General features: G+C 35.2%; 2 protein-coding genes across 10 annotated transcripts in view; one reads left to right on the top strand and one right to left on the bottom strand.

Moving 5' to 3' along the window:
* LOC123717464 (liprin-alpha) overlaps positions 1-20,615 on the top strand; it is a 75,497-nt gene extending 54,882 nt beyond the window's left edge. The window contains exons 3-26 of one of the 9 annotated variants that reach the window (XM_045673480.1): positions 917-1,081; positions 1,610-1,684; positions 2,522-2,626; positions 3,751-3,822; positions 4,487-4,654; positions 4,877-4,996; positions 5,638-5,763; positions 6,381-6,544; positions 7,058-7,214; positions 7,338-7,463; positions 8,217-8,300; positions 8,740-8,895; positions 9,371-9,472; positions 9,669-9,743; positions 10,548-10,726; positions 10,881-10,925; positions 11,802-11,991; positions 12,889-13,028; positions 13,674-13,876; positions 14,809-14,967; positions 16,155-16,269; positions 16,558-16,714; positions 17,463-17,579; positions 17,812-20,615. In XM_045673480.1, the coding sequence (XP_045529436.1) occupies positions 917-1,081; positions 1,610-1,684; positions 2,522-2,626; positions 3,751-3,822; positions 4,487-4,654; positions 4,877-4,996; positions 5,638-5,763; positions 6,381-6,544; positions 7,058-7,214; positions 7,338-7,463; positions 8,217-8,300; positions 8,740-8,895; positions 9,371-9,472; positions 9,669-9,743; positions 10,548-10,726; positions 10,881-10,925; positions 11,802-11,991; positions 12,889-13,028; positions 13,674-13,876; positions 14,809-14,967; positions 16,155-16,269; positions 16,558-16,714; positions 17,463-17,579; positions 17,812-17,907 (3,096 nt within the window). In that variant the 3' untranslated portion in view covers positions 17,908-20,615. Of the gene's footprint in view, positions 1-916; positions 1,082-1,609; positions 1,685-2,521; positions 2,627-3,750; positions 3,823-4,486; positions 4,655-4,876; positions 4,997-5,637; positions 5,764-6,374; positions 6,545-7,057; positions 7,215-7,337; positions 7,464-8,216; positions 8,301-8,739; positions 8,896-9,370; positions 9,473-9,668; positions 9,744-10,547; positions 10,727-10,880; positions 10,926-11,801; positions 11,992-12,888; positions 13,029-13,673; positions 13,877-14,808; positions 14,968-16,154; positions 16,270-16,557; positions 16,715-17,462; positions 17,580-17,811 lie in introns of all 9 variants that reach the window. The other 8 variants (XM_045673473.1, XM_045673466.1, XM_045673505.1 and 5 more) reach the window with 8 other exon arrangements.
* Positions 20,616-20,895: 280 nt separating this feature from the next.
* On the bottom strand, positions 20,896-24,526 carry LOC123720153 (ribosome biogenesis protein BMS1 homolog). The gene is made up of 2 exons (XM_045676669.1): positions 23,526-24,526; positions 20,896-23,416 (listed from the first exon to the last, which is right to left on the bottom strand). The coding sequence occupies exons 1-2, from the start codon at positions 24,427-24,429 to the stop codon at positions 20,955-20,957; spliced, it is 3,366 nt and encodes a 1,121-aa protein (XP_045532625.1). The 5' UTR covers positions 24,430-24,526; the 3' UTR covers positions 20,896-20,954.
* Positions 24,527-24,601: the final 75 nt, after the last annotated feature.

Below are 24,601 nucleotides of genomic sequence, written 5' to 3'. Positions count from 1 at the left end.
TGTGTTGCCTTAGTAATATCCCGCTTTTGTTTTAAATATTTAAAATGCTAGTAACATTAGCGCGAAAGTTGCATGGGCATTACTTCCTTTAATCATTGTAATCAGAATTCGGCAATATGCTGAATTTTTTAGCAACAAACACCAACCACACCCAGTATAAGTAGTGGATAATTCTACCCAAAAAACTCGCTTTATTTTTTTTACAACGCTTTACAAACATTAACAATACATTCCTTAACAATTTTAAGCAACATATTTTAAATCTGTCCTTTGTTTAAACCGAAAGTATTCTTCGTCTGCAATAGTAATTAAATTATACTAAATGTTATGTAGGATTTATTACGTCAAGTATCTTAAATGATTAATACGTCAAATGGACTAAGTAGCCCACGATACAAGGAATCCTAGTGTGGCGGCTTTATCTTCTTCTCTTTTAACTATTCATCCTTTTTTATATGCATTATTGGTAATGAAATTGTTCTTGCTTTCTTTCATTAAATGTTTTTTCAGAACACGTTTTAATATTTAAAGATTTATTTCTCTCATTAATGTTAGAAAAGTGATACGACGATACGAGTGATAAAGATAAAAATTGTTGTCGCTTTTTATATTTTGAGATAAAATTTATTTCTAACTACAGTTCAAAGCGCATTTATACGCAATATATTCTATTTGCAATGATAATGAGTCTGTGCGGAAAACAAATCGTCTTGGGATGTGAGGTGTTAACTTAGTTTTGTTTAGGTCGACAGTAACCATCCTGATACTTAATATGAAAAGAAAATTTTTAGTTTGCATAGCTGCCACACCCGTTCTCTTACCGTAGACTAACTACTCTGGTATATTTCTATACCAAATAACCCATTAAGGTAATGTAAATATGCTTTTGGTTATTCTCATTGAATTTATCTTGCAGCTTCTACTAGAGCACCTAGAATGTCTAGTGTCGCGGCACGAGCGCTCGCTGCGCATGACCGTGGTCAAACGGCAGGCGGCTGCGCAGTCGGGCGTTTCTTCCGAAGTGGAGGTTCTGAAGGCGCTCAAGAGTCTCTTCGAACATCACAAGGCGCTCGACGAGAAGGTGAGCTAGAATATTTGGTTGATAGAAGAAAATTATTTCATTCCTCAATTGTTACTTTCAAACTTGTATATGTAAGTCATGTCTTCAAACTGTAGACACAACGCTGCGTTGGCCGTTATGTTGTTATTCTTAAACCATATGCCAACACGTTTAACGCCACTTCTTAAACATAAGGAAAGTAATTCTCTGACGATTCAATTCAGCAACTATACAGTATATACAAAATTTGGTTTTCCTTTATTATTCATGAGAAATTCGCTAAGTAGAGAACCGTAAGTTTAACGTAGAACCATATTACAATATTTAAATATAATAAAGTTATGATCGTAACGTAATCTTATTGCACTGAACCAACACAAGAGAACCGTTTGCAATATTCCAGGAATTCAATACTAAAACTATTAGAAGCTATTGGAATTTAATATTCTCAGTGTTATTATTTTATACTTAGCGAATATAGCTTTAATTAATATATTTTTGACAAACCTATACAAAACCCTCTTTGGCAAGCAACAAATTTATTTTCAGGTTCGAGAGCGATTACGTGTGGCGTTGGAGAGAAATACAGCGCTGGAAGAAGAATTGGCTTTAACCAAAGAAGAAGTGAGTGTTCTGAATTCTAAACTTTGATAAATTAACGAAATTACAAATAGCAAAGCTTTTTTACAATGGTAGCACCATTAACAAAAATCGTTTTTATTAAGATCCTTACTGACGATATTTTTATATTTTTTATTGGATCCTCTCCATCTCCTGGCGTTCCACAACAGCGCTTTTTTAAGGCACTTTCGGCCGCGCACTCTTTGTGGAACCAACTGTCAGTAGAGGTATTTCCGAACCGATACGACTTAAGGGCCTTCAAGACGAGGGTACCCTGTAATATGGGAAACACGTGGCGGCGGTTATTGCTTTATTCAACTTGCCTGTTCATTTGCTTTGGGATGTTATTGCGAAAAGTCGAGAAACGGAAAACCTTTATTATAGTTTCTAATGTTGAATTATTTAATTCATGTGTTAGCGGTGGTTGATCTAGTTCTTAGGGTAAAAAATTAAACACTTCTATGAGACTTAATTCACTATAATTTACTTTACTGATTTTGTATAACTTCAAACTTGTACAAAGAAAAAGCCCGTGCACATGTGTCACAACCTCTTTGATAATCACAACTCCCTCCTCCGACTCGACCATCCCACTTCGGGGAGATGGTCGAGTCAATTCGTAACAATTCGTAAACAACCGAACGAGTCAAATGTATAACTATTGCACATGCTCACTTGTAGCAAGATTCTTAACAATATGTTTCATAAAAATGTTTAGAATTTAATTAAATAAATATTAGAAGCTAACACATGTAACAGATTTTATGTTAATGTTTCTATGGAAAATATGTTTTTTTTCTAAATTCAAGAGTGTTATTTAAAATTGTCTTAATGTTACAGCTGCAACAGTACAAATCATCGTCCGGCCAGGACGACAAACCCAAAGAGAACGGCACTGTCTCGACTGGATCGCCAGAACAGAACGGCGAACCGACACAGACTAAGGTATGGTTCACGTCCGCCTGATTGCAGGTTATAGACAAAAAAATGTAATCGTAAACGTAACTTGAATTAAATTCCTCCCAAACTGTGGATATCTCAAAAATTATTGAACGACTTTTAGTTTCTGAGAAATTTGTGGACAAACCTACAACATATACACACTTTATTTTTACGACTTGCCACACGTACTTTGACGATTATTCAATCCCAACAAAATCACATACGACTGTGACTGATAAGCTTCAATTTCTCGATGCTAATTGTAATGAGGTTTAAACATTTAAAACGATAGTGGTGATACAACCTAAAAGACTTGAGACTTAACAAGTCAATCTCCAAGTGAGCACTGTCAAATATGTCATAGTTAAAATAGTAGAAACTATATGACAGCTCTAAAAACAAGTTTTAAAAATGAGTGACATTTCAGAATACAGATTTCTACATATGTCTCGTAATTATATAAAGATTAGTTATTTATAAGGTACGAATAAAAATCTTAACGATAAAAAAAACGTAATCGCCTATAATCCTCACAATACATACTACAATAGACGTCACAGTTTTTTCTTAAACTATTTGAATGTTTAAACGATTTATAGATTAAAGAGGCGTATTTTCTGTGGTGTAGACAACGTTAAAGTAGATAAAAAATTAGAGACTAGAAAATTGGTGTTGGTTTGTGTAAATTATGATGTATATTTATGGGAGTATCAGATATACGTCACCTAGCTGAAACCCCTTTTATGTTGTATAGGTTGAAAATCATAAACCTGTTCCACGATCTTAGAATTTTCAAACAAAAACGTTGACGTCTTTCGTTTGATTGTTATTGGTCCAATCACAGGCACACGACACGTGTTCCTTCATTCCGTTTGACCAATCATAAACAAACCAGATGCACCGTCGTTTTTGTGTCGTTCGCTCATGTATTAAATAGTTGGTGTTAGCAGCACAAACTTGGTTGTCACTGCAATAACAACACCACAGTCCTATCTGTAAAACAAACGTCGAAACAGTTTTATAGTTTTAAACGGAAATATTTGTAGTAAATATAGGAATACGTCTTGTAGATGGTAATAATTATGTTTATAAATAGTAAATATTTTTATTTTTGGTGGTTGGCACAGGAAAGTAGTGTTAACGGTGAGCCGGAGACTGGCAAGAAACTAACTGAGCAACAAAACACGATCGCTAAACAGGTCAGCACCAGGCCTTACTCTACTCATAACCGCATATCTGCACACGACCTAACATTTTTTACTAATTCCATCCTTAAATTATATCATTGTATATCTAACCCTATAGATTGATTGAGTAATGTCCCATATTCAGCTATTATATTAATATTATTAGAGGCTAAAGGTATATAAATATATATACATATTTATTGAATTTGGCTCTTGGTTTAATCAATATGATTGTTTTAAATTATACATAACTATACATATACACAGGAACATTTAATACTATCATGGTGAATTTTCTGGCAAACATAACTCATGATAATCATATCACATAAAATGTAGGTATTGAGAATCACCGGTAAACATAACTAGCTCACTAATATTCGCTCACCTGTATAAAGCATGCTCCTGTCACCATCTTTAGAATATTTATAGGATGTATTTTATGTATTTAAAGTAAGTATTTTAAAGTAAATACTGATATTGAGATATTTTCTTAACATAGTTTATTCTGTATGACAAATATATTTTGTATGCTTTAACATGTTATTTTCTGAAAATGACGCAATTGCTTTTATTTTTAGTTTGAGCCTAAATATATTATAAGAATCGTTACTAACATATATAATTGTATATTATATAAAAAGCTTTAGTTTTTAATAATTCAATGTGTTTATAGTCGGCCGAGCTAAGTTCATGGCAGAGAAGAGTGGCAGAGTTAAACAACAAAATGACCGATCTAGAGGAGAAGTTGACAAAAGGAGAAAAAGAGTTGGCGAAGAAACAAGAAGAGTGCTTAAAATTACAGCGGGATCTTAGAGAAAATGTCGCTCAGAAAGAGGACCAGGTATATTCTATACAACTTAGAACATATAATAATTATGATTCAATTAAAAACCATTCTACATATAGTTTATATATCTGAATATCGTATATGCTAAACATAGCAGATGCAAATGCCGATGAGTATTTGCTTCATATTAATATAATTTAATAAATGTATTTGTTGTGTAACTAAATATCCTAGAGAAATAAGTTTATTATGAAATAAAAAACATAAAAATTACAGGAAGAAAGAATAGCTACACTAGAAAAGCGATACCTCAATGCACAGCGCGAGTCCACGTCTCTCCACGACCTGAACGAGAAGCTGGAACAGGAATTGCAACACAAGCAGGCACAGCTTAAGGTAAGCTGTTTGAGGCGGTGAAAGACGTTTGTGCACTAACATCTGTTAGGTCATATAGCAACAGCATAAAAATCAGTATTGCGCAGGATTTTTTCTATAGTCTACAAGCAAAACTTTAAAAAATGGCAACTTTGATAGTTCAGACATTATTTTCACAGTACAATAAATTGCTGTGTACATAGAAAAATTAATAAGTATATCTAGAAATAAGTGAATTTTAAAACCACTTATATTTACCATTTGTGATTAGATGCGAGCAGGAGAAAATTTGTTGCGCTATTTCTGTGTTCACGTTTAAAGAGTCCAGTAGTAATCCAATTGCGTGAAGTCTCAAATTAGTGATTATAACTAGATCCTAACAGCACATGCATGAACCACGTTATATACAAATACTAATGGCTAGCTCACTGATTAACTTCACACATTTAATAACTAAACGTGAATTAATGAAAAAATAGCTTGATTCAAAATAACGTACACACTAATAGAAATTTGTAACATTCCGATGTAGGGTTTAGCTTGCCTGCTCGTTAAATAGCTTGATAGAGCGACTCGTTCGAGTGAGCTAGCTATACTCGTGCCTAGCGCAACCATCACATCCACCCTGCCCATGCCACCGCCATGACTTGTCAACATTTCAGCTTCAAGAAGAGAAGATAGCGGCCATCGAGGAGAAGTTGGAGCTGTCCACGCAGAAACTGGCGCAGATGTCTTCTCTGCCCGAAATGGAGGAGCAGCTGAAGGCCAGGATGGAAGCTCTCAGCCAGGTGGGTCGTTGACCTTGGATCGTATGGGCTAGCATGCCGTAGATTATTTGTAAATTCCTACCGAGTAGCCTTACAACCTTTCTTCGCTGTTGTCTTAAGTTCTTGATTTATTATCTGTATTTGTATTTTGTATAACCAAGTTATGAATATATTATATTTAATTTCTCCACTTTCAAATTCTAAGTTATTTCCATATAACAAGGTCAACAGATGATATACTAATGTAGGATAGACTCACTCCCATTCTTCATGCGCTTCGTCATAGTGATCAAGTCTCGTAACTAAGTGCGGGCTTTGATCATAATTGATGTTTACTAACAAATATTAATTCAATAGATAATGACTGTTTTTAACTATGTTTGAAACAATTTGAACCAAAATATGAAGATACACATGTTGCTAAAAGGAAAATTAATTCACAAGAACTATTTGTATGGCAAATTCGGCAACACAAAAATTATTGAATAAATAAATAAAAAATACTTAGACGATGCGTTAATATATTTTTTATACAACAAATGCTTCGTTCTAAAAGTCTATCTAGATTGTGCGGTCTTTTTTTAGTATGATATAGATGGGTCTTACTATATGAAAGGTTTCGATCTTTCCAGGCGCAGGAGAGGCATGGCTCCGCTGAAGACAGAATACAGAGGCTTGAAGCGAGTGTTGAGGAAAAGAATGCGGAGCTGATGAGGCTCAACCAGCGGCTGAGGATGAACGAGGAGCACAACACGAGGCTGTCTGCGACCGTGGATAAACTGTTGTCAGAGTCTAATGACAGGTTAGGAATAGCAAGATGTCAAAAATGTCATTATAATTTTTCTCTGATAATTTTATGTGCTTTTTGACGTCACAACGTCTAATAAATCGATAAACCCGGCTACACGCACGAAAAAGCATAACTCATTGTCCCGTTACGCTCATTGTACGCTTACGCCGCATCTATATTTCTTCCTCTCCATTGGCCATGCGTCTGAGGATACACGCCTTCTTTTGTTCAAAAAAGTCATTTCATCAATGTTTTGTTATGACGTTGTCACGTTACATTATCGTCCGTAAAACAACTTCACAGATAACCATTTTGTTCTTTTCTAGTTATTTGATGAGTAACAATATATACATATATGTATGTATGTACCAGTATCATACATACAATATTGGCGCATTTGACCCTTATACTCACCAAAAAATAAAACCTTAATTGATTGATCCATTGCAACCTGCAAAGTAAACAAAGACACGTTACAAAAAAGTTATCGAAACGTCAAATTTATATCAAACTTTAATTTCATAGATTGCAAGTTCACCTCAAAGAGAGAATGCACGCGCTAGAAGAGAAGAACGCCTTGCAGCAAGAGTTAGAGAAGACTCGTAAGTACGCAGATGAATTGCTTCACGAGAAACAGGAGATACTCAAGGAACTCGCCAAGTGGAGAATGGAGACTGAACAGGTATTAATATCCTTTGTGATATTATCTTGTAGGAGGATTATTGAATAAAACGCAATAATACATACAGAAAGACCAATGCATGTTAAAGTCGCTTTCAATTTAAACTTATTATTCCACTTCCAGCTCAAGCGTCAGATGCTCCAGCAAGAGATAGCGTTCAACATTCAACAAACGGACGCCTTGACTCGCTCCTTATCCCCAGCAGCTCCGCAGCCGCCGCCGCCGGGCCAGCTTATCTTCCAGCCTAAGGTATGGAAAACTTTCAGAGCGTCATTGACGTCTACTAATGACTTAAAATTTCAAGCAAAATTGTTCAAACTTAACTTTCATCACAGTTAACACAATTTGACAGAAAGAGACGAAAGAGGTCTTCGGGGTTACTCTTTCATTTTTATCTTTTACGTTTCTTTGGTTAATTCTAATTCGTATCTCAAGTCATAGTTCCGTCTTGAGTGCAATCAAATATGTTTGAACATACAGAAAAATGGTCTGACAGCTCTTGAAATTAGACTTAAGTTTGTTTGACGTTCTATAATATGGAATTGGGTTATGTAATTTTTCTGTGTTGTTGTTCAGAATTGTCTATCTAGGTTATATAATTAATACAAGGAAAGGTTTATAACTATAGAATCATTTCTTTTCTGCTGATAAAATCTTTGTAAATGTGTTAGAGTCCTTTGAGCATTTATAACCGGCATCGTTTCCTGGTGAAAACCTGGTATTGATTAGTCTATACATTAAAACTAAAAATCAAACTGTGGAATCGACTGCCTGCCGGTGGAGTAGGGGGGTCATTCTTGGGAGATACGACCTCCCTATTCAAACATAGAGTGTACTCCTTCGATGACGTAGGCTCGTTTGCCCCCCCCCCCCCATTTATATAAAAAAACGTATGTGTATTACGTGTATGTAATGTTTGCGAGACTTCTTTTTTCATTTAATGCGTTAAATCTAATGGGACATAGTAAGTTACTATAAAATTGTGTTATATGATTATTGCAGTTGGACGGGTCATGGGAGAAACTTCAGCAAGCTCATGTGCTCGCAACTGTTCAGCAAGGTTTCGATGTTACTAGTGATGCGGAGGTCAGTTTAAATCCTTTGATTTCAGGACGTTCACAGAATTCTGCAAACGAATGACCTTCAAAATATTTATACCGTTAATGAACGTATACATCTCATACAGCTGAGAAGTTAAAATGTTTATGATTTTACTGATTGTTACAAAAAATTATCATTTAGTTAATAATTATTTTTGTAAAAATACAAAATCGGAGCAGTTTCCATGTAAAATGTGTAGGCCAATCAAAACAAGCCTGCGTATACGTGCCTCTGATTGGCTAATAATGATAGACCAGTTGCTACTTAAAATGAAATGTGCATTATTAAATATAATAGAATAACATGACATAATAAAATATAAACGACTTTGTGACGAATTTGTTTTACAAAAAACCTCAAGCATCAACCATTATCTACAAAAAATTTAAAAAATGAATAGTTTTATAGAAGCGTTAAATTTCAGAATGATGAGTCTGAAGGGGCTGAAGGTGGGCACACGGATGCTGCTGCCTTGGCTCTCATGCTGCAGGAACAGTTAGACGCCATTAACACGGAGATACGACTCATTCAGGAAGAGAAGCAGAGCACAGAAGCCAGGGCTGAAGAACTGGAGTCCAGGGTAAGTTGTTAGAAGAATTAACAAGAGCAGTGTTGGCCTAGTGACTTTAGCGTTCTATTCTCATGCCTCAGTTCGTAGATACGATTGCCGGCTGTGTACCAATAGACTTTCTATGTGTAAAACATTTACGACCCAAAAAGTCAATGGCGTGTGTCAGGCACAGGAGACTGAACCTGTTACATTGACAAATGATCATGAAGCAGATACAGACATCTAAGACCCCCGGGCCTTAAAAGGTTATAGCGCCACAGATTTTGATCTCTTAATATCTCTCTTAACGACACCTGTAAGCAAATGATGCTTTTGAACTAAGCAATAAATTGGGTAAAAAAGTATTATTGTTTTCATTGCAATTGTATTTTTATTTGATAAATGTAAGAATTAGTTCCCATATTTGACGTATAATACAATCAAATGTTAAGTGGGTTTGAGCTGTATTTTGCGTATAATTTAAAAAATGTCTTTATGTTTACAGGTTGGCAGCTATGAACACATGAACGTTGTATCGCGTCGTGCCGAGTCTCCGCCCCCAGCTGCTTCGCCTTCACACACACATATGCACCACAAGTACCACACTGTAAGTACACACATGTATACAAAGTAAAAATATTTTTTTACAGCGTTTTGTTCGATTTACTTTTACTTTGAAAAGTAACAAACGATGCGATCAGTGATTACAATAAAAACAATTGAATTTGCGCTTGTGGTGAAAGTTTTTCATGATTAGGACCTTTAAGATCTATGAGTTGTAAAATTATACCGTATGGTGTCAGGCGCCCGCGTCAATGTCACCTGCGCACGCGCACTACCGTGCGGCCATCGCCTCTGAGAGCCTGCCTTCCAGTCAGGTGCGTGCTAACCCTCTATCCGTACACACCCTCACTAATCCCACTCCAAATGCTCAAAAGCCTCATCCTTGCAGGGATTATCTTGAGCGCTCAAACATAACTTATGCAATAATACAAAAGTAAGGTAATATTGAATCAGGCTTGCTAAGAGAGCTCCCGATAGTCGCCGCATTACCCACTCCGAACTCCTAAGCACGATTGTTAATTATGCACAGCAAATTATTACGTCTAAATGTTGATCTCAAACCGATGAAAGTACTTATAGGCTCAGAGCTTGTGTATACGTCTTAAGTATTACGCTTAAGCTTCTGCTACTAAAACGTCGTTTATCTTTAATATTTGTAGTCTGTATTCGGAATAGTATTTTCCTATTCGTAGTATTCATGTAGGAGGCTTAGCGTATAGCATAACTATTGGCACGAACTGCATTAAATTTTAGCTTAGGTGTAATATATGTACGTATATATAACTTCTATATTTGCTCATATGTGCTATGTTTATGGTACTGTAGCAATTGTTAAATCTTCATGATATGTGTCAATCTCATAATTTGAGGAAATCCTGCTTAGTAATACATTTTTTAAATTCTTTTACGATAATCTATGTATAATACGCATTTGCAAAGAATGCATCACCAGCTTGTCTAATTCAAATGAACTTATAACGATTTAGTTATACAAATATCGCTTTTGACTTTATAATGCTAAACTGGGTTCGCTGATATTGTCCCCATTCAATCGTGTAAGTAATTGCCTTTGGACGGAGCTGCAAATTTAAGCAGGTATTAGAATAACACCAATACAGTTGCAGCTGTGCGAGGAGGGCGTAGCTGGAGTGGGTGTGGCCGGTGTGGGAATGGGCGGGGTCTGTGAAGGTGCGGAGTCACCTCTAACGGCGCGTTCGCTACGACTTGAAAGGGCCGCGAGGGCTATTCACGCGGAGCGAGATCGTTTGAGGACGCATTATCCTGCACCTTATGACTCGTAAGTATTTTTGTGTGTAGAAAATTACAGGTAGTTGAAAAAATTAAGAAATGTCCTATTGAGGTATAATATATACTTTAAAAAGTATTTTAGAATAGTTAGTTATAAAGTAATCATTAATCACTAATAAAACTATTTTATTTATGCTGCCCAGGAGCTCTATAATGTCTGGAAGTATGGCAAGGATCCCGATGCACAGGTGTTTTTTTTAAATAATTTTTATTTCTAATATTAAGATGTGTTATATTAAAAGTTCTATCCCTCAAAAATTTATTTTATATAATATATGCACTGCTATGTTGAACTATTGCCATCCTGCAGAAGAGGGCTATTGGTGCAATCTATAATTTAAAATGTAGAGAATCTCTGAGAGATAAATTCAAGGAAATTAATATACTTACCTTTCTCTCGCAATATATTTTTGAAAATATTATTTATGTATACAAAAATAGTGATAAGTTAACTAGAATAGAAAATACGCACAATGATAATGCTCGCAACAAACGCAGGCTGCAATTTCCCCGTACTATATCTACTTGATAAAAAGGCCTGGGACTAGTGCTAGACAGGCTACTTCTAATTAATTTGCGAGATTTGTTTTTAAATAAGTTTTGTTTGATGATTTGCTATTTTAAAAGAGTACCGAGAGCATTTTACGCCGACTTTTTCTCTCGGCCTATATCCTCTCTCTTAGCCGATGAGTAGGGATGTCTAATTATTCAAATTTAATGACGTGGAATAAATGATACTCGTATCTTATGTTCCATAATAAATATATATTTTTTTATGTCTATCTGAATTTAAATTCGTATCTTGAGATGTACATGAAAATGAAAAAATACCGAACTTGATAAAAACGTTTTGCTTTTAAAACCATATTAGACCTTCATTAACAATTAAAGTCGATATTTATCTACAAAGTTTAGTTTTAAGTTTTTTTTAACTGCAATCTAATCTTTTTAAAGTGTAGCTAACGTATTTAATAACGTTAAATCTATTGATATGTAACATCAATACAAACATTGTATTTGAAAAGTAATAATTGTACGGCACTAAATATCCTGTCTCGATATAGCAGCTCAAGCCAAGAGTCCCTGGGCGGTGGCACCAGCACTTGGGGTGGCGGGGCATCGCCCGGTCTTCCTCGTGGCGTGACATCGGCAGCCTCAGCCGTCTCCATTGCGTCCATGCATCAACAGAAGAAGCGAGGCATTAAGAGCTCTCTGGGAAGATTCTTTAGTAAAAAGGATAAAGCTGGATTGCCGGTGAGTCCCATTAAAACGCATCGTTGTGTCAAAATTTGTCCGTTCTATTTCTAATATCTGTGGTTGATGCGAATAAAATAAATCAGAGGCGCTACAACCTTTTTAGGTCTGGTCCTCAGATTTGTGTGTCTTTTTCATGATCATTTGGCAAACTAATAGACAAGTGGGTGATTAGCCTCCTGTGCCTGCCTGCTTTGACACACGCCGTCGACTTTTGGGTCAAAGATGTTTTCATTCACCGTTGGAGTGAATGTTAAATGCGCACATAGAAAGACAGTCCATTTGGCTAACACTGCGGTTTCTGCGAATACACATTTATGTAAAACTTCTTTATTTTGTGTCGTATACATAACATAACTCTCGAGTACTTTTCTGCTTCACGACTAATGAATTGAAATCGTGACTTTTTTTCGTAGTCACACTTACAGTATATTAATTTATTTATATACACACACTAACGAAACACATATAAACATTTTAGAGAACACGTCTCATACAGAAACAATTAACTCATATGCATCAATGACAAGTGTGCACAACATTTACAGGGAAACATAACAATGATAAAAGAGAAAAGAAATTAAACAATAAATATACAAGACAATCAAATTATGTTAAGAAATACAAATATGCAAATTAATATATTTCTACATTGTTATTGTTGGAGACGGATTAACAGTGGCTGTAGCATCTAACGCCTGAAGACTTGTACTCAAAGCGTTGTTCAGTGCAGAAAGAAATGTTGTGTTGTGCCTCACAGCCCGAACGTAAAAGAGGACTGATGTGTTCTCTTTAAGAAGAAATTCACTTGACTTTAAACATATACTAGACATAACTATACAGTGGCTATACAGTTCACATGATTTCATAATCTATACTCTTAACACATATCTACAGGTACAAGGTCAAGGGAGTAGGACCCTATCATCAGTATCTTCGTTAGGTCTATCCTCGCTGGTCGATGACGACGGTCAGATGTCGCAAAGCGGTATGCAAGCCCCGCTACAGCATGCGGAATACGCCAGAACTAAAACTAAGTAAGTTTCCCTTTCATTGTTATTAGTCAAGAGCATCTCTCGCTTATCCTAATACGGGCTACGATACTTATTTATTTTCTATTAAAACAGTATCACAATAAAATAACCTAAACCTTCCCATGATGTCAGTCAGTGTTAAATTGAATAAAGTCTTTACCGAATGATATTTAATGATATTGCGTTCGTTAGTGCAATTACAATCAAACGCACCGTTTCGTCATTCGTCTGTTGATTTACAACTTGCTCTTTCACAGGAATACCATTTTAATAGAAATTTTCACGTATACGTAATGTTAGGTTTGTTTCACTTTTTAATATGACAGTACAGTTAGAAGGAGTATAGTAGTTAACATGTTATATCCTGACCGCGTTATAGGAAAGCGGATTGTAGGAGTATTCCCGTTAACACGTTTATTGAATTAAAAAACTAGGAACAAGTATTTAATAAGTTATTTAGTTTAATTTTATAACAACACAATTATGGACTTGACAAATCATTATAAACTACAGAAAAGTAACTAAAACTAGAAATCACCGCGTTATATGGGGGACGGAATTAGCGTCAAACGAAAACGCGTTATAGGGGAGACTATATATATATATTTACTTAAAAGTCCAAGAGTCAACAAGTTGTAACAATTTCAGAGATCGCGACTACCGTCACGAGTTGTTGGGTGAAGCGATGCGGGCGGGCACACCGTTTGCCCTCTGGAACGGTCCAACTGTGGTTGCCTGGCTGGAGTTGTGGGTGGGGATGCCCGCCTGGTACGTGGCAGCCTGTCGGGCTAACGTTAAATCTGGGGCTATCATGTCAGCCCTGTCGGACCAGGAGATACAGCGGGAGATTGGTGAGTAACGGACTCACCGACTTGTATAATTTCAAATATTCATAAAATAATTTAAAGCTTGAAGAGAGGTGAGGTATATTTTGTAGTTGACGCAAAATACTTCCATAACACACTTGATTTACTTAATCACCTTTTCAAAGGCGTTTAATTTTTTAATCACAGGTTATCAGGTTTTCGTTTATGGTGTCAAACAAATGTGAGGGTTAAGAAAACACTTTTTAAACGGATTGAAACTATGTATTATTATTATAAACTTATAATTATTTTTCATAATTTTTATTATATTTCCCCGGAGTTGATATCGACTAAAACAACTCCGCGGAAATAAATACAAATAACACAAGTTTCTCTACAGCTGTGATACTCTTGACATTCAACACCTTTTGTCTTCAGTCACCGTGACCACGCACGCTGAAAAGCACGCGAAACGTGGAAAAAATTTTAAATTATGTAAATAATTATAAGTTTAATATAACAATACATATCTTCAATCCATTTAAAAAGTGTTTACCTAATGTGTGAAAGCTATTTTAACAAAAGACAATACTAAATGTAAGGGTTGTAGTGCAAATTACGTATGTTTGTTTAAGTATTGTAAATATTTCGTAAGAATTGTAATTGAGCAGTGTTGGCCTAGTAGCTTCAACGTACGATTCATCCCTGAGCTCGTAGGTTCCCCACCTCTGAGACACATAGAAAGAAATTCCGTTGGTGTACGATTGAATGGTAGCTCGAACGGTGAAGGAAAATATGGTGAGGAAACTTACTTAACGGCTTGCCTTACTAATGCTTAACCCTAAAGTTTCTGATAATCAGACGGAATTCAGAAGATTATTTAAATATATAGATACAGAAATATTATGAGAACAATGTTTGTATGTAGCCTATATATAAATATGTATGCATATAATATAAATATTTCTAAATTACAGGTATAAGCAACCCTCTACACCGTCTAAAGCTCCGTCTAGCTATCCAAGAAATGGTGTCTCTAACGTCACCGTCGGCCCCCAGAGGCACGGCTTGCGCAGCGCTGGCCTTTGGAGACATGAACCATGAATGGATCGGCAATGTTTGGCTGCCTTCGTTAGGTACATTTTCGTAGTTATTATTAAAATACGGACAATGGTTGATGCCCTTTTTTATATAAATTTCCCAATTTCCCCGACTGTTTAGGTGCGGGACCTTCTTTTATACATATATGTATATACCTTTATTTATTTCCACATCATTATTCTACCTTAACAGTTAGAAAATTCGATAGAACTGAAGCCCACTGAAGTATTTCCGAACCAATTCGACTTAGGGTCCTTCAAGAAAAGAGCGTACCAATTCTTGAAAGGCCGGCAACGCACTTGAGAGCCTTCTAGCAATGTGAGTGTCCATGGGCGACGGTATCGCTTAACATCAGGTGAGCCTCTTGCCCGTTTGCCTGCTATTACTTTTAAAAAAAGAACGCTAGAATAATACCTACACCGATTATCCGACAAAAAAAACTTAAAAAATATATATATTTATATGCCTAAATCTTGTAACTAACAATATAGCAAGTGACTCTTGTGAACTCAGCCAGTGTACAAACAAATAGGTCTACCTCAGTAGAAATTTTGTTAATTACTCGTATTGCTCGCGTGAGTGGCGCTTTGCTGACCAAGTTGGAATGTGCGCGCGGTACATCCAAAAGTTTTGCCGGAAGCCTCAGTTTTCTACTTGGTACCCTTAGACCCAGTTTCTCCGTAATATCCAGATTATGAATTATCTTAAATAAGTACACTGACACAGCTAGCTCTCTTCTGAGGCGTAGCTGATCGTAACCCACCATACCCAGAACAAACAGGGTCGGGTACATCAGCGGATACAACGGATACACTCCGTACAGTCCCTGGTAGAGGCAGCGAGTGATTTGTTCTCGTTCTAACATGAGACTGTATTTAGCCTCATATGGGGCCCACACCATTGCGTTGTACTCCAAGTTTCTTCTCACTAGCGCATTGTATAAAATTTTAATTGCACTGATATTCGCGACGCCACAGGCTATTCGTAATATGAATCCCAGATTTCTGTAAGCCTTTTTGCATATCTTACATACAATTTTCTAATATATATATTCAAATATACAAGTATATATATGTAGTACGTTGTTGCCCTTAAAAGCTCGGTATTTGCTTAAATTCATTATATCTTCTTTAAATAAACGTTTTTGTTTTAGTACCTTACATAGTTATTAACTAATTATTGATATCTTAAGGACGAGTGATGCATGCTTACTATTTTGCAGGTTTGCCCCAGTATAGAACGACGTTCATGGAATGTTTGGTTGACGCACGTATGTTGGAGCATCTCACTAAGAGGGACTTACGCACGCAACTCAAGATGCTTGACAGTTTCCACAGGTTAGTTGTTCGACTAGCAAAAGCTTATAATTATAATAAATCAATACAGAATGTTAAAGCTGTTATATATCTGAACGAAATGCAATTACTGAAATTAGCACAACTAAATTTGAAATTATGTAAATAATTATAAGTTTGTAATAATAATACATAGCTTCAATCTGGTTAAATAGTGCTATATTAAGCTATGTTAACAAAAGACAATACTACGTATTTGGAATCCAACAATATCACATACGTATGTCGAACTGGTTAGCTCCTTTTTTAACGTCAGTAAAAATATTGCAGGACATCGCTCCATTTCGGTGTGGCGTGTCTTAAGCGCGTGGGTTACTCAGTGCGCGCGTTGGAAGAGCGACGTCGCTCAGCAGAGCATTGCATACGGGACGTACTCGTGTGGACCAATGAGAGGCTGCAACGGTGGCTCACTGCTATTAATCTCAAGGTCAGTTTGGAATTCACATTTTGAACAAAAATCAACAACTCATCATTTATTTTATGTGTTACGGACTACTTGAATTTAATTTATCATTTTATGAAAGTAATACAATGTATACGAAATAAATATTAAGTCCACTATTTTAATAAGATGGTAACATAAAAATATATTTCGTATATTTAAGTAGCTTGATCATTCTGAACGCATGCGTAAATATTTGACGGATTGTATGTCAAGCTTTATACGTACAATGGCGTATCAACGATATTTTGTGAATAAAGCGTTTATTTAAATACGTTCGGTAATTTGAGGGGACAGATAACCGTATCGAACGGATGAACGTTAAATATTTGACAGTTACGAAACTCATGAACCCATGGTTGGTTGCCTCAGTTTACGCACTTAGACTGTAACTAGGACCGTTGTGCGTACCATGAACCCATACAAAATGTATTGGAGATTTTGTTTTATATATTAAGATTTATCTTAAAGATAATGCCTACTTAATCCATATTCAAAGTTCTTCCACTTACATAAACCCATATTATCAACGAATATATAAAGGTTACGAGATATAAAGCATCTTTCAAAGTTGAAACATAATTTCCTCCAGTTTGCTGGTTAAACGCCCTATATCGAGATTGATAAGAACTACGGGATCTAATTGAAAAAAAAATGTATAAGTAAAATAGTTATTCCGAAATATAAATAATTATATTTTTGTTAATCTTATTATTTAATATTTCTCTTATAGGAGTACGCAGCTAACTTATCGGAGAGCGGCGTGCACGGTGCTTTGATCGCGTTGGACGATAACTTTGACGCCAACAGTATGGCGCTTGCGCTGCAAATACCCACGCAGAATACTCAGGTATGCCGTGTTTACCCAAACTTTAATTATTTTCTTTAAGCATTATTTCATCACTATTCATTCACTAATTAGTTACTATCTTCCATAAACTGTCTAAGCTCATTTTATTTCTCATAAAAATAAACAATCCACCTTGGTTTAGACTTTCTGTTAAATTATTTTATAATTTACGATCGTTAATTATGGAGTCCGTTATTACTTGTTTATAACATGAAATAATTTCCGACTATAGGCGCGGCAAATCCTAGAAATGGAATTCAACAGTTTACTAGCGAACGGTACGGAGCGTAAGGCGCGGCAACCTCACGAGCACGCGCCTGCCTCCTGACACCACACCATCAACTAAGTGGCGTTCTAACGCTCGTGTGACGCCACAATCGGGGCCTATTAGGAATTGCAAGATCTGATCCCTGAGTGAAATGAGACGCTTGAGGTAATTCTGTCGCGTTGGCGGTTTTGTATATATTGGTCTCCGATTCGTGTGACAACACTGTCGGGAACACTAACTAGTCAATACACTTTGTCCCGATAGTGTTGCCATTGTTAATTATGAAAGGAAATGTGTTTACTGTTGTTATTCGAGCTCTGATATTAAAATAGTTCAAATAATATTTTGAACAAAAGATATCAAAACTAACTATCGTCTCTAAATTTCTAGACACGATACATTGCCTCCAGAAATTGTTCAAGGTAAAAAAATTAGAACCATTTTATATTGGAGCTGAATATCTGAGAGAATAACAATTTTATTTTAAGGTAAATTTTTTATAATTGATGGTTAGCGTGACGCTTTACAACGTGTAACGAAGTGCTCTAACGTAGATTTCCTATGTACTTAAATACAAATGTATTCCAATATTTAATGAAAGTTAACTCGCTTAAGCCTTAATAGAATATTCACGGGAGACGACATTACTTATTTATTTTTAAATTATTTTACATTGGCGCATTGTCTGAGTGTATTTAAGTGTTCCAACATCAAAGTGCCTGGTTAAGGCTACTGTGTATGTACATAGCTAATATTAGTAGATATGTGTATGCTTCTTTATTTTTGGATTGTATGTAGAGAAAAAATGTTTCAATTTCTAGGGATTTAACTTTTATTACCAAATAATGGTAACAAGTTTTACGTGCACGTGCATACGTACGTATTGATCATAGACTATAAAAAAAGTACTAGAAAATTGTGTATGAACATTTTAAACGCTTTATCCTTGTATTCTCGCGACACATTAGAAATGTAATCCGAAACTTCAAAAAAATTTGGTTGTAACCAAATTATAAGCGTGAATAATATGCGTGGGTAATATGATACTTATAGACGTGAAATTAGAAGCATACATACATCAGTCGTGTACAGTGTTGACGCGTCATTTTGTAATCTTTTATATCTACGTAGTTAGGACATATTTTGTTAATGTAGTACTGACATCACTTTTTTGACCCGGTGTACGCTATATTCTACATCAGTTCACTTATAATAAATGTTCGGTAATAATAATAAAAAATGTATGAACGTTTACAATCTATAGTATTCCACTCGCCATAGATAATTAATAGAATGTGTTTTAGCGGACACCGCCTCAATGAACTAGATAAGTAATAAAATGTACTATTGTATAGTTATACTAATATAATTTAACCGAATCTATTGTTGTAAATATGGTTTATACATAGCGTTTATATATCGTAGCAATACCTAGCTAGGATGTGTTCAGACTAGACGTTTGTTTTTATATTGCTTAATTTATTTGTAGACTATTATTTATTAATGCTTCGCATTCGGTAAATGAATACATATTACCTCATATTGTCTTATTCTAACGGTTGTCGAAATATCACAATGTTTTATATGTACCTAAATAGTTGTTTTAGTTGGACTGTCAAGTGCAAAAGTCGTGGAGAAAATTTCACTTTTGTATTTGACTTTACCTGGTTATAGATTTATCGAAACGATATATATTATGAACAGTATTATAATAATTAGAATGTGACCACGCACTAAATAAATTAACTAGATCGACTTGAATTGGCAAATGAAAATTGAAGTTTGGACGCACAATCTTTTAAGTATTAAGTGCAGTAGGATGTTTCGAAAATTGTCCGTTTTGAAATGTTAGGTGTGTGTTGGTTTAGATATCCAGTGCACTCGTTTATATATTACTGAATAATATCGAAATGTATGTAATGGGAATGAAATAGATAGCGATTATTTATTTTTTATCTCCCAAATAGTCGACTTTAGTTACTCTAAAAACCAGTACCTAAATTTTTTATTTTAATATGTTAGAGAATTGATAAGTGGTCACATGTATTAGTGCTATAATATAGTTAAATTGCGGCGGCTAGTCAAATCGTTTCGGAAGAGATCGGTTTCAATATCGTTGCGAATTTGTCACCGGTTTGAATGAGGGAAAATAGCTCTGGGCGGCGAGCGCGCATATCATTCGAACATTATAATTTGTGAATCTAGACGCAGCCATTTTTTGTATCGATCCTATCTATAGACAAAATCTCATCCACCCATTACTTTTTAATTATATTCAGTACCTCCCACGTAGGCGTTAAAAGCTTTAAGTAACGAATTGAGGTAATACAGATCCGATAAATCGTTCCTTTCGTGTAGTATCCGAAACTCCACAAGTGCCAACGGACGCAGCTAAATAACAATATTTAGTATATTTTTTGTAATAGTGACATTCCAGACAGAATATGGCTCGCGCAACCAAAGAGTACAGTTACCTTCATAAGGAATTAATGTTATATAGGGTGATAGAAAATTGTATATAATTTTTGCATGTTGTATCGACGGTTAAGGGTACCGCGACGTATCAGACTGTATGCGGTCACATTCCAGGCTTCGTGTGAGTTAGCGCTTCGCCTCCTGTTTAAATTGAAATATTCGAGATATTGGGGCATTCAAGTATTGTATTCAGCTATTGTGTTGACCAATGTAATCTGAACTGTGTAACCTTTGTAAAGACTTACCAACGTGCGATGACTTACGTTATGCATAATGATAAGAGGTAAATACAATTTACACAATATCATAACTAGTTTTATTTACTCTTTACTACGGCTCTATTGAGAAGCGCCTTTTTATCTATATGTTAAGTTAATACAGATTAACTTGTGAAAAATCAAACATTAGCACGACGTTGTACTCGACTGTAGAATAATTAGAGAAAGTGTTTTGTGTATAAAGAAACAAAATGCCGAAATCTGAAACCAATTGAAATTACTAGAAATCGAAAGTTACCTAAAATCTTTATATGGCTAAATATAAATGCGAGTGTGTGTAAAATAATGAAACCTATTGTCAGGAAAACTCATTTACTTAATGAAGTAACAATAACTTTACAAACTATTGAAAGTTTACATTTGTGGTGTTTTCTTGCCTGACATTTTACTTATTTGTCTACAAATTTTCTTTTTCAACTCCTTTTGACGTTTGATTTTTCGCCACTCTTCGTCCTCTTTTTGCTTTTTAAACTTGTGTGTTCTTTCCCTAGTCGCTACCTTTTGGTCCTTCTTCTTTTTGTTGTAGTTTGTTTTTATCATGGTCATAACATTAGATACTTTTTGCTCATAAGGATTCTTGATGACCGCTATCCTATCCTTAAATATATCTTTTTTGTTACTTGTGGATATGCTACTCTTCTTCGGTTTAAACTTATAGGGAAGTCCTTTCTGTAGCTGTTTAGGGATCACTAATGGCTTGAATACTTTAGGTTGTCTTACAATCTCAGTATACATGGAATCTGTATTTGCTTCACACTTGATATTTTTCTCGCGTTTCAATTGTCCTTTTGTCTTCATTCCTTGCCATGCATTTTTGTTTCCTATCGGAAGCAGTAAATTGACTACTGGCGCATAGAATTTAGTTACATCTACTTTAAACCAAGTCCGACAGAACACCAAATCACTCATTTGTATTTTATCTTCAAATGTAGCACGAAATGCTCCTTCAGGTTTATTCAGAGCTTTTTTAATCTGTCCTCTAATTCCAGACACAGTTTTTACCCTTGCTCCCTCAAATTTAGCTACTTCTAAGGTACTTGTAAACATGTCTTTTACAAAAGCTGTTTTCTTATAAATCTTTAAGGGTGTCCCTATCAGTTTTAGTTTTTTCATTATTTGAGTAGATTTATTAATTTCGTTCACACTGCCAGTAGCAGCAATTCTAAAGCCCAACTGCTTTATTTCATTGGTACTATTAGTAACTGTCTGTAGGGCTAGGAACCCAGTGTTCTGTGGTGTGACAGGTCCATAGAAATGCATGTTGCATGTGACATGCTCAGGTGTATATTTTAAATATCTGCATTTAAGATCATCTTCTATTTTTGAATATATTGGTAATGTTTGGAAGCGTCTCCATCCAAGTGAAATAATTAAAGGGTCATTGGTTTTCAATATCTTTTTATACCATCGATGTTTTTTGACTTTACAAGATACAAATCCAATGTTCTGTTCAGCCATATTCAATGATCCTATCAATATTGGATAGCTTTCATCAAAATTTGTAACAAATTCTGAAGGCATATTTTTGAAAAGCATACGAATATAAAGCCCAGGCCTGAATCCTTCCACTTCAACCCTTAGTCCATCATCTAAGTTTTCAAAGACTGATTTATTTAATTCAGATTGTTTTAAAGCTTCAGCTTTAAGGTTTTCATAATAAGAATGATCACCTTTTATTCTATGATCATCAGGGTTATCATATTCTGCATCAAATTTAGCTTTCAATTTTAACTTTTTATCTAATATCTCAGATTTTGATTGTTCCGCTTTTCTTTTTAAGCCTTCATTTGACTTGTCTGTTTCTTCCGCTTCATGTTTTTCGCCAGTTTCTAGATCTTCAAAATCACCAAACATTTCATCTTCTCCCTCACTTGCATCATCTAATTTCAGAAGTTCCTCGGCATCTTCATCAGACGATCTTTTTCCAGTTACAAAGCAGTTAATTAAGCTTGCTTTGTTGGTTTCAGTTGTCCAATCTCTAATAACAGGTTTATCAAGAGCATAAAAGAAAGAGCATTCATCTTCATCTAATTGATCCTTAACTATTTGTTTACTTTTCTGTGAACTAGTTACTTTCTTAAATAAGCCACCAATTTCGTCTTCACTCTCTTCATGTGATTCTACAGTATGTTCATTTGTTTTGTTCCCAACTTCAAATTCACCATACACAAGTTTCATGACATTATGAGATGTTTTTTGTCTTTCAAAATATGCCATAGTAGCTTTTTCACCTAGTTTTTCTTTCCATTTTGAACTAAAGTCTTGTCCATTGTCATCACTACTTTCATTTTGATCCTCATTAGGGTCATTAGTTTTTTCTTCTATATCTTCAGCTTCAGAGTCAGAAACATTTTCCCAGGGTAACTTGTTCTTTAATTCTTTTTCACTTTGGTCAATACCACTATCATGATCAGATTCATCACTTTCTAAATCTGTGTTGTCAGAACTATTGTCATCTGCCTTATTATGTGATAAATATTCATCATCCTTTATCATATCTGGATATATAACTGCACCACCACTAAATAGCTTAAACCCAGTCTCTTGCATCTGTTCATCAACTGTCTCCTTAGTTTCAACAACATTTTTTAAAAGAGATTGTTTCTCATTTGCTTCCTCATCTTCTACCTTATGTGAATGGGAACCTTTTAGTTCTATGTAAACAGCATCCTTATCATAAACTATCCCACCCACTCCAGAAAATGGTGCATATATTTGTCTTTCTCGTTCCATCAAATGTCTCTTCTTTTGACTGTTTGGTAGTGGACATGGATCAGGTAGATAAGAAAGTTCATTTATTTTCATGTCACCAACACCTGAAAAATAATATACTGTTACCAGAAAAAATACTATTAATTATTATAATATTTATAGGTCTTACTTACTGTTAATAAAAAAGAATTAATAAGTATAAAATTAATTAACCTGCTATATGAACTGTTGAGTCTTTCATTAATGGCACACCTCTGACATATCCATACAAGACTACATCTCTGCTCACTTTAGGATTTTTTCTTATGTTATCTTGGCTGGTCATATCCTCCATTCTATCTGCTAATACATAAGCATGAGACGTCCTCCAGCTAAGAGCTCTAAACTTCATGACTGAAATAAACCTTGACAGATTTTTTATTTCATTCCGCAAGTATTCTCCATGAATGATACCTGACAAATAAAAGAGCTTTGCTCCTTGATAAACTTCAGTCCAGAAACGATGCTTAAGTGTTTTTTTGGTCATCTTTAGTTTCTTGGGATTTTTTATCATGTCAAGATGGGTTAGAACACCCATAATTTTAGGCATTCCGTGAACCTGGCAAATATTTAGAAACTCAAATATTTCCATTTCAAATCCAAAACTTGCATCACATAATAACAACACCAAATCAGCACACTTGGCAATGTCAATCATAGAATTAAGATCATTATTACATTCAATTAACGTTATTCTCCGTTTCTTTGAAGTGACAATAGTAATTGGGCCTTTTGTACTAGTGACATTAGTTTTAATAAAACTTTTGATTAGATTATTTATAAGAGTTGTTTTTCCGACGCGAGGAGGACCTACAATAGCGACAACGATAGGAGGAGGCTCAAGGGGAGTTTTGTCTACTTGTGGTATGTGTTGTTTTTTGGCTATCACGTCTTCTTTGCGTCGAAACTGCCTTTCAGCTCGCACCACTGATTGAATAGCAAAAGCTTTAGGATTTCTCTGTCGAGCACTTAGGTTAGATTGATCAACTTGATTTTTCTTTTTCTTCTTTTCGGCCTTACGTCCCGCATGTTTAGCCCGATGGGACTTTTTCTTATCGAAAATTGCATCGTCTGCCATTGTTTTACTAGGAAAAAAAATCTAACTTCATATAAAACTTTTCAAATTGAATTTAAAGCATTTTCAATCACGTGTATTAAAAACAAATTGATCAACACTACCATGACAATTAGTGAAATCTATTTTCATGTATCATGTCTCGACTATCAAGCCCTCTGTCGGCTGTCAGTTA

The sequence above is a fragment of the Pieris brassicae genome, chromosome 2 (genome assembly GCF_905147105.1).
Source record: "Pieris brassicae chromosome 2, ilPieBrab1.1, whole genome shotgun sequence".
Lineage (NCBI taxonomy): Eukaryota > Metazoa > Arthropoda > Insecta > Lepidoptera > Pieridae > Pieris > Pieris brassicae.
This window is presented reverse-complemented; position numbering and strand designations above follow the sequence as displayed.

What these genes read in the sequence shown, in the direction of transcription:
- LOC123720153 (XM_045676669.1), bottom strand. Translation starts at nt 24,429, where the DNA reads ATGGCAGACGATGCAATTTTCGATAAGAAAAAGTCCCATCGGGCTAAA. An exon ending in CTCAACAGTTCATATAGCAG is followed by an intron (nt 23,417 to 23,525) that starts GTTAATTAATTT and finishes ATTATTTTTCAG; the next exon opens with GTGTTGGTGACATGAAAATA.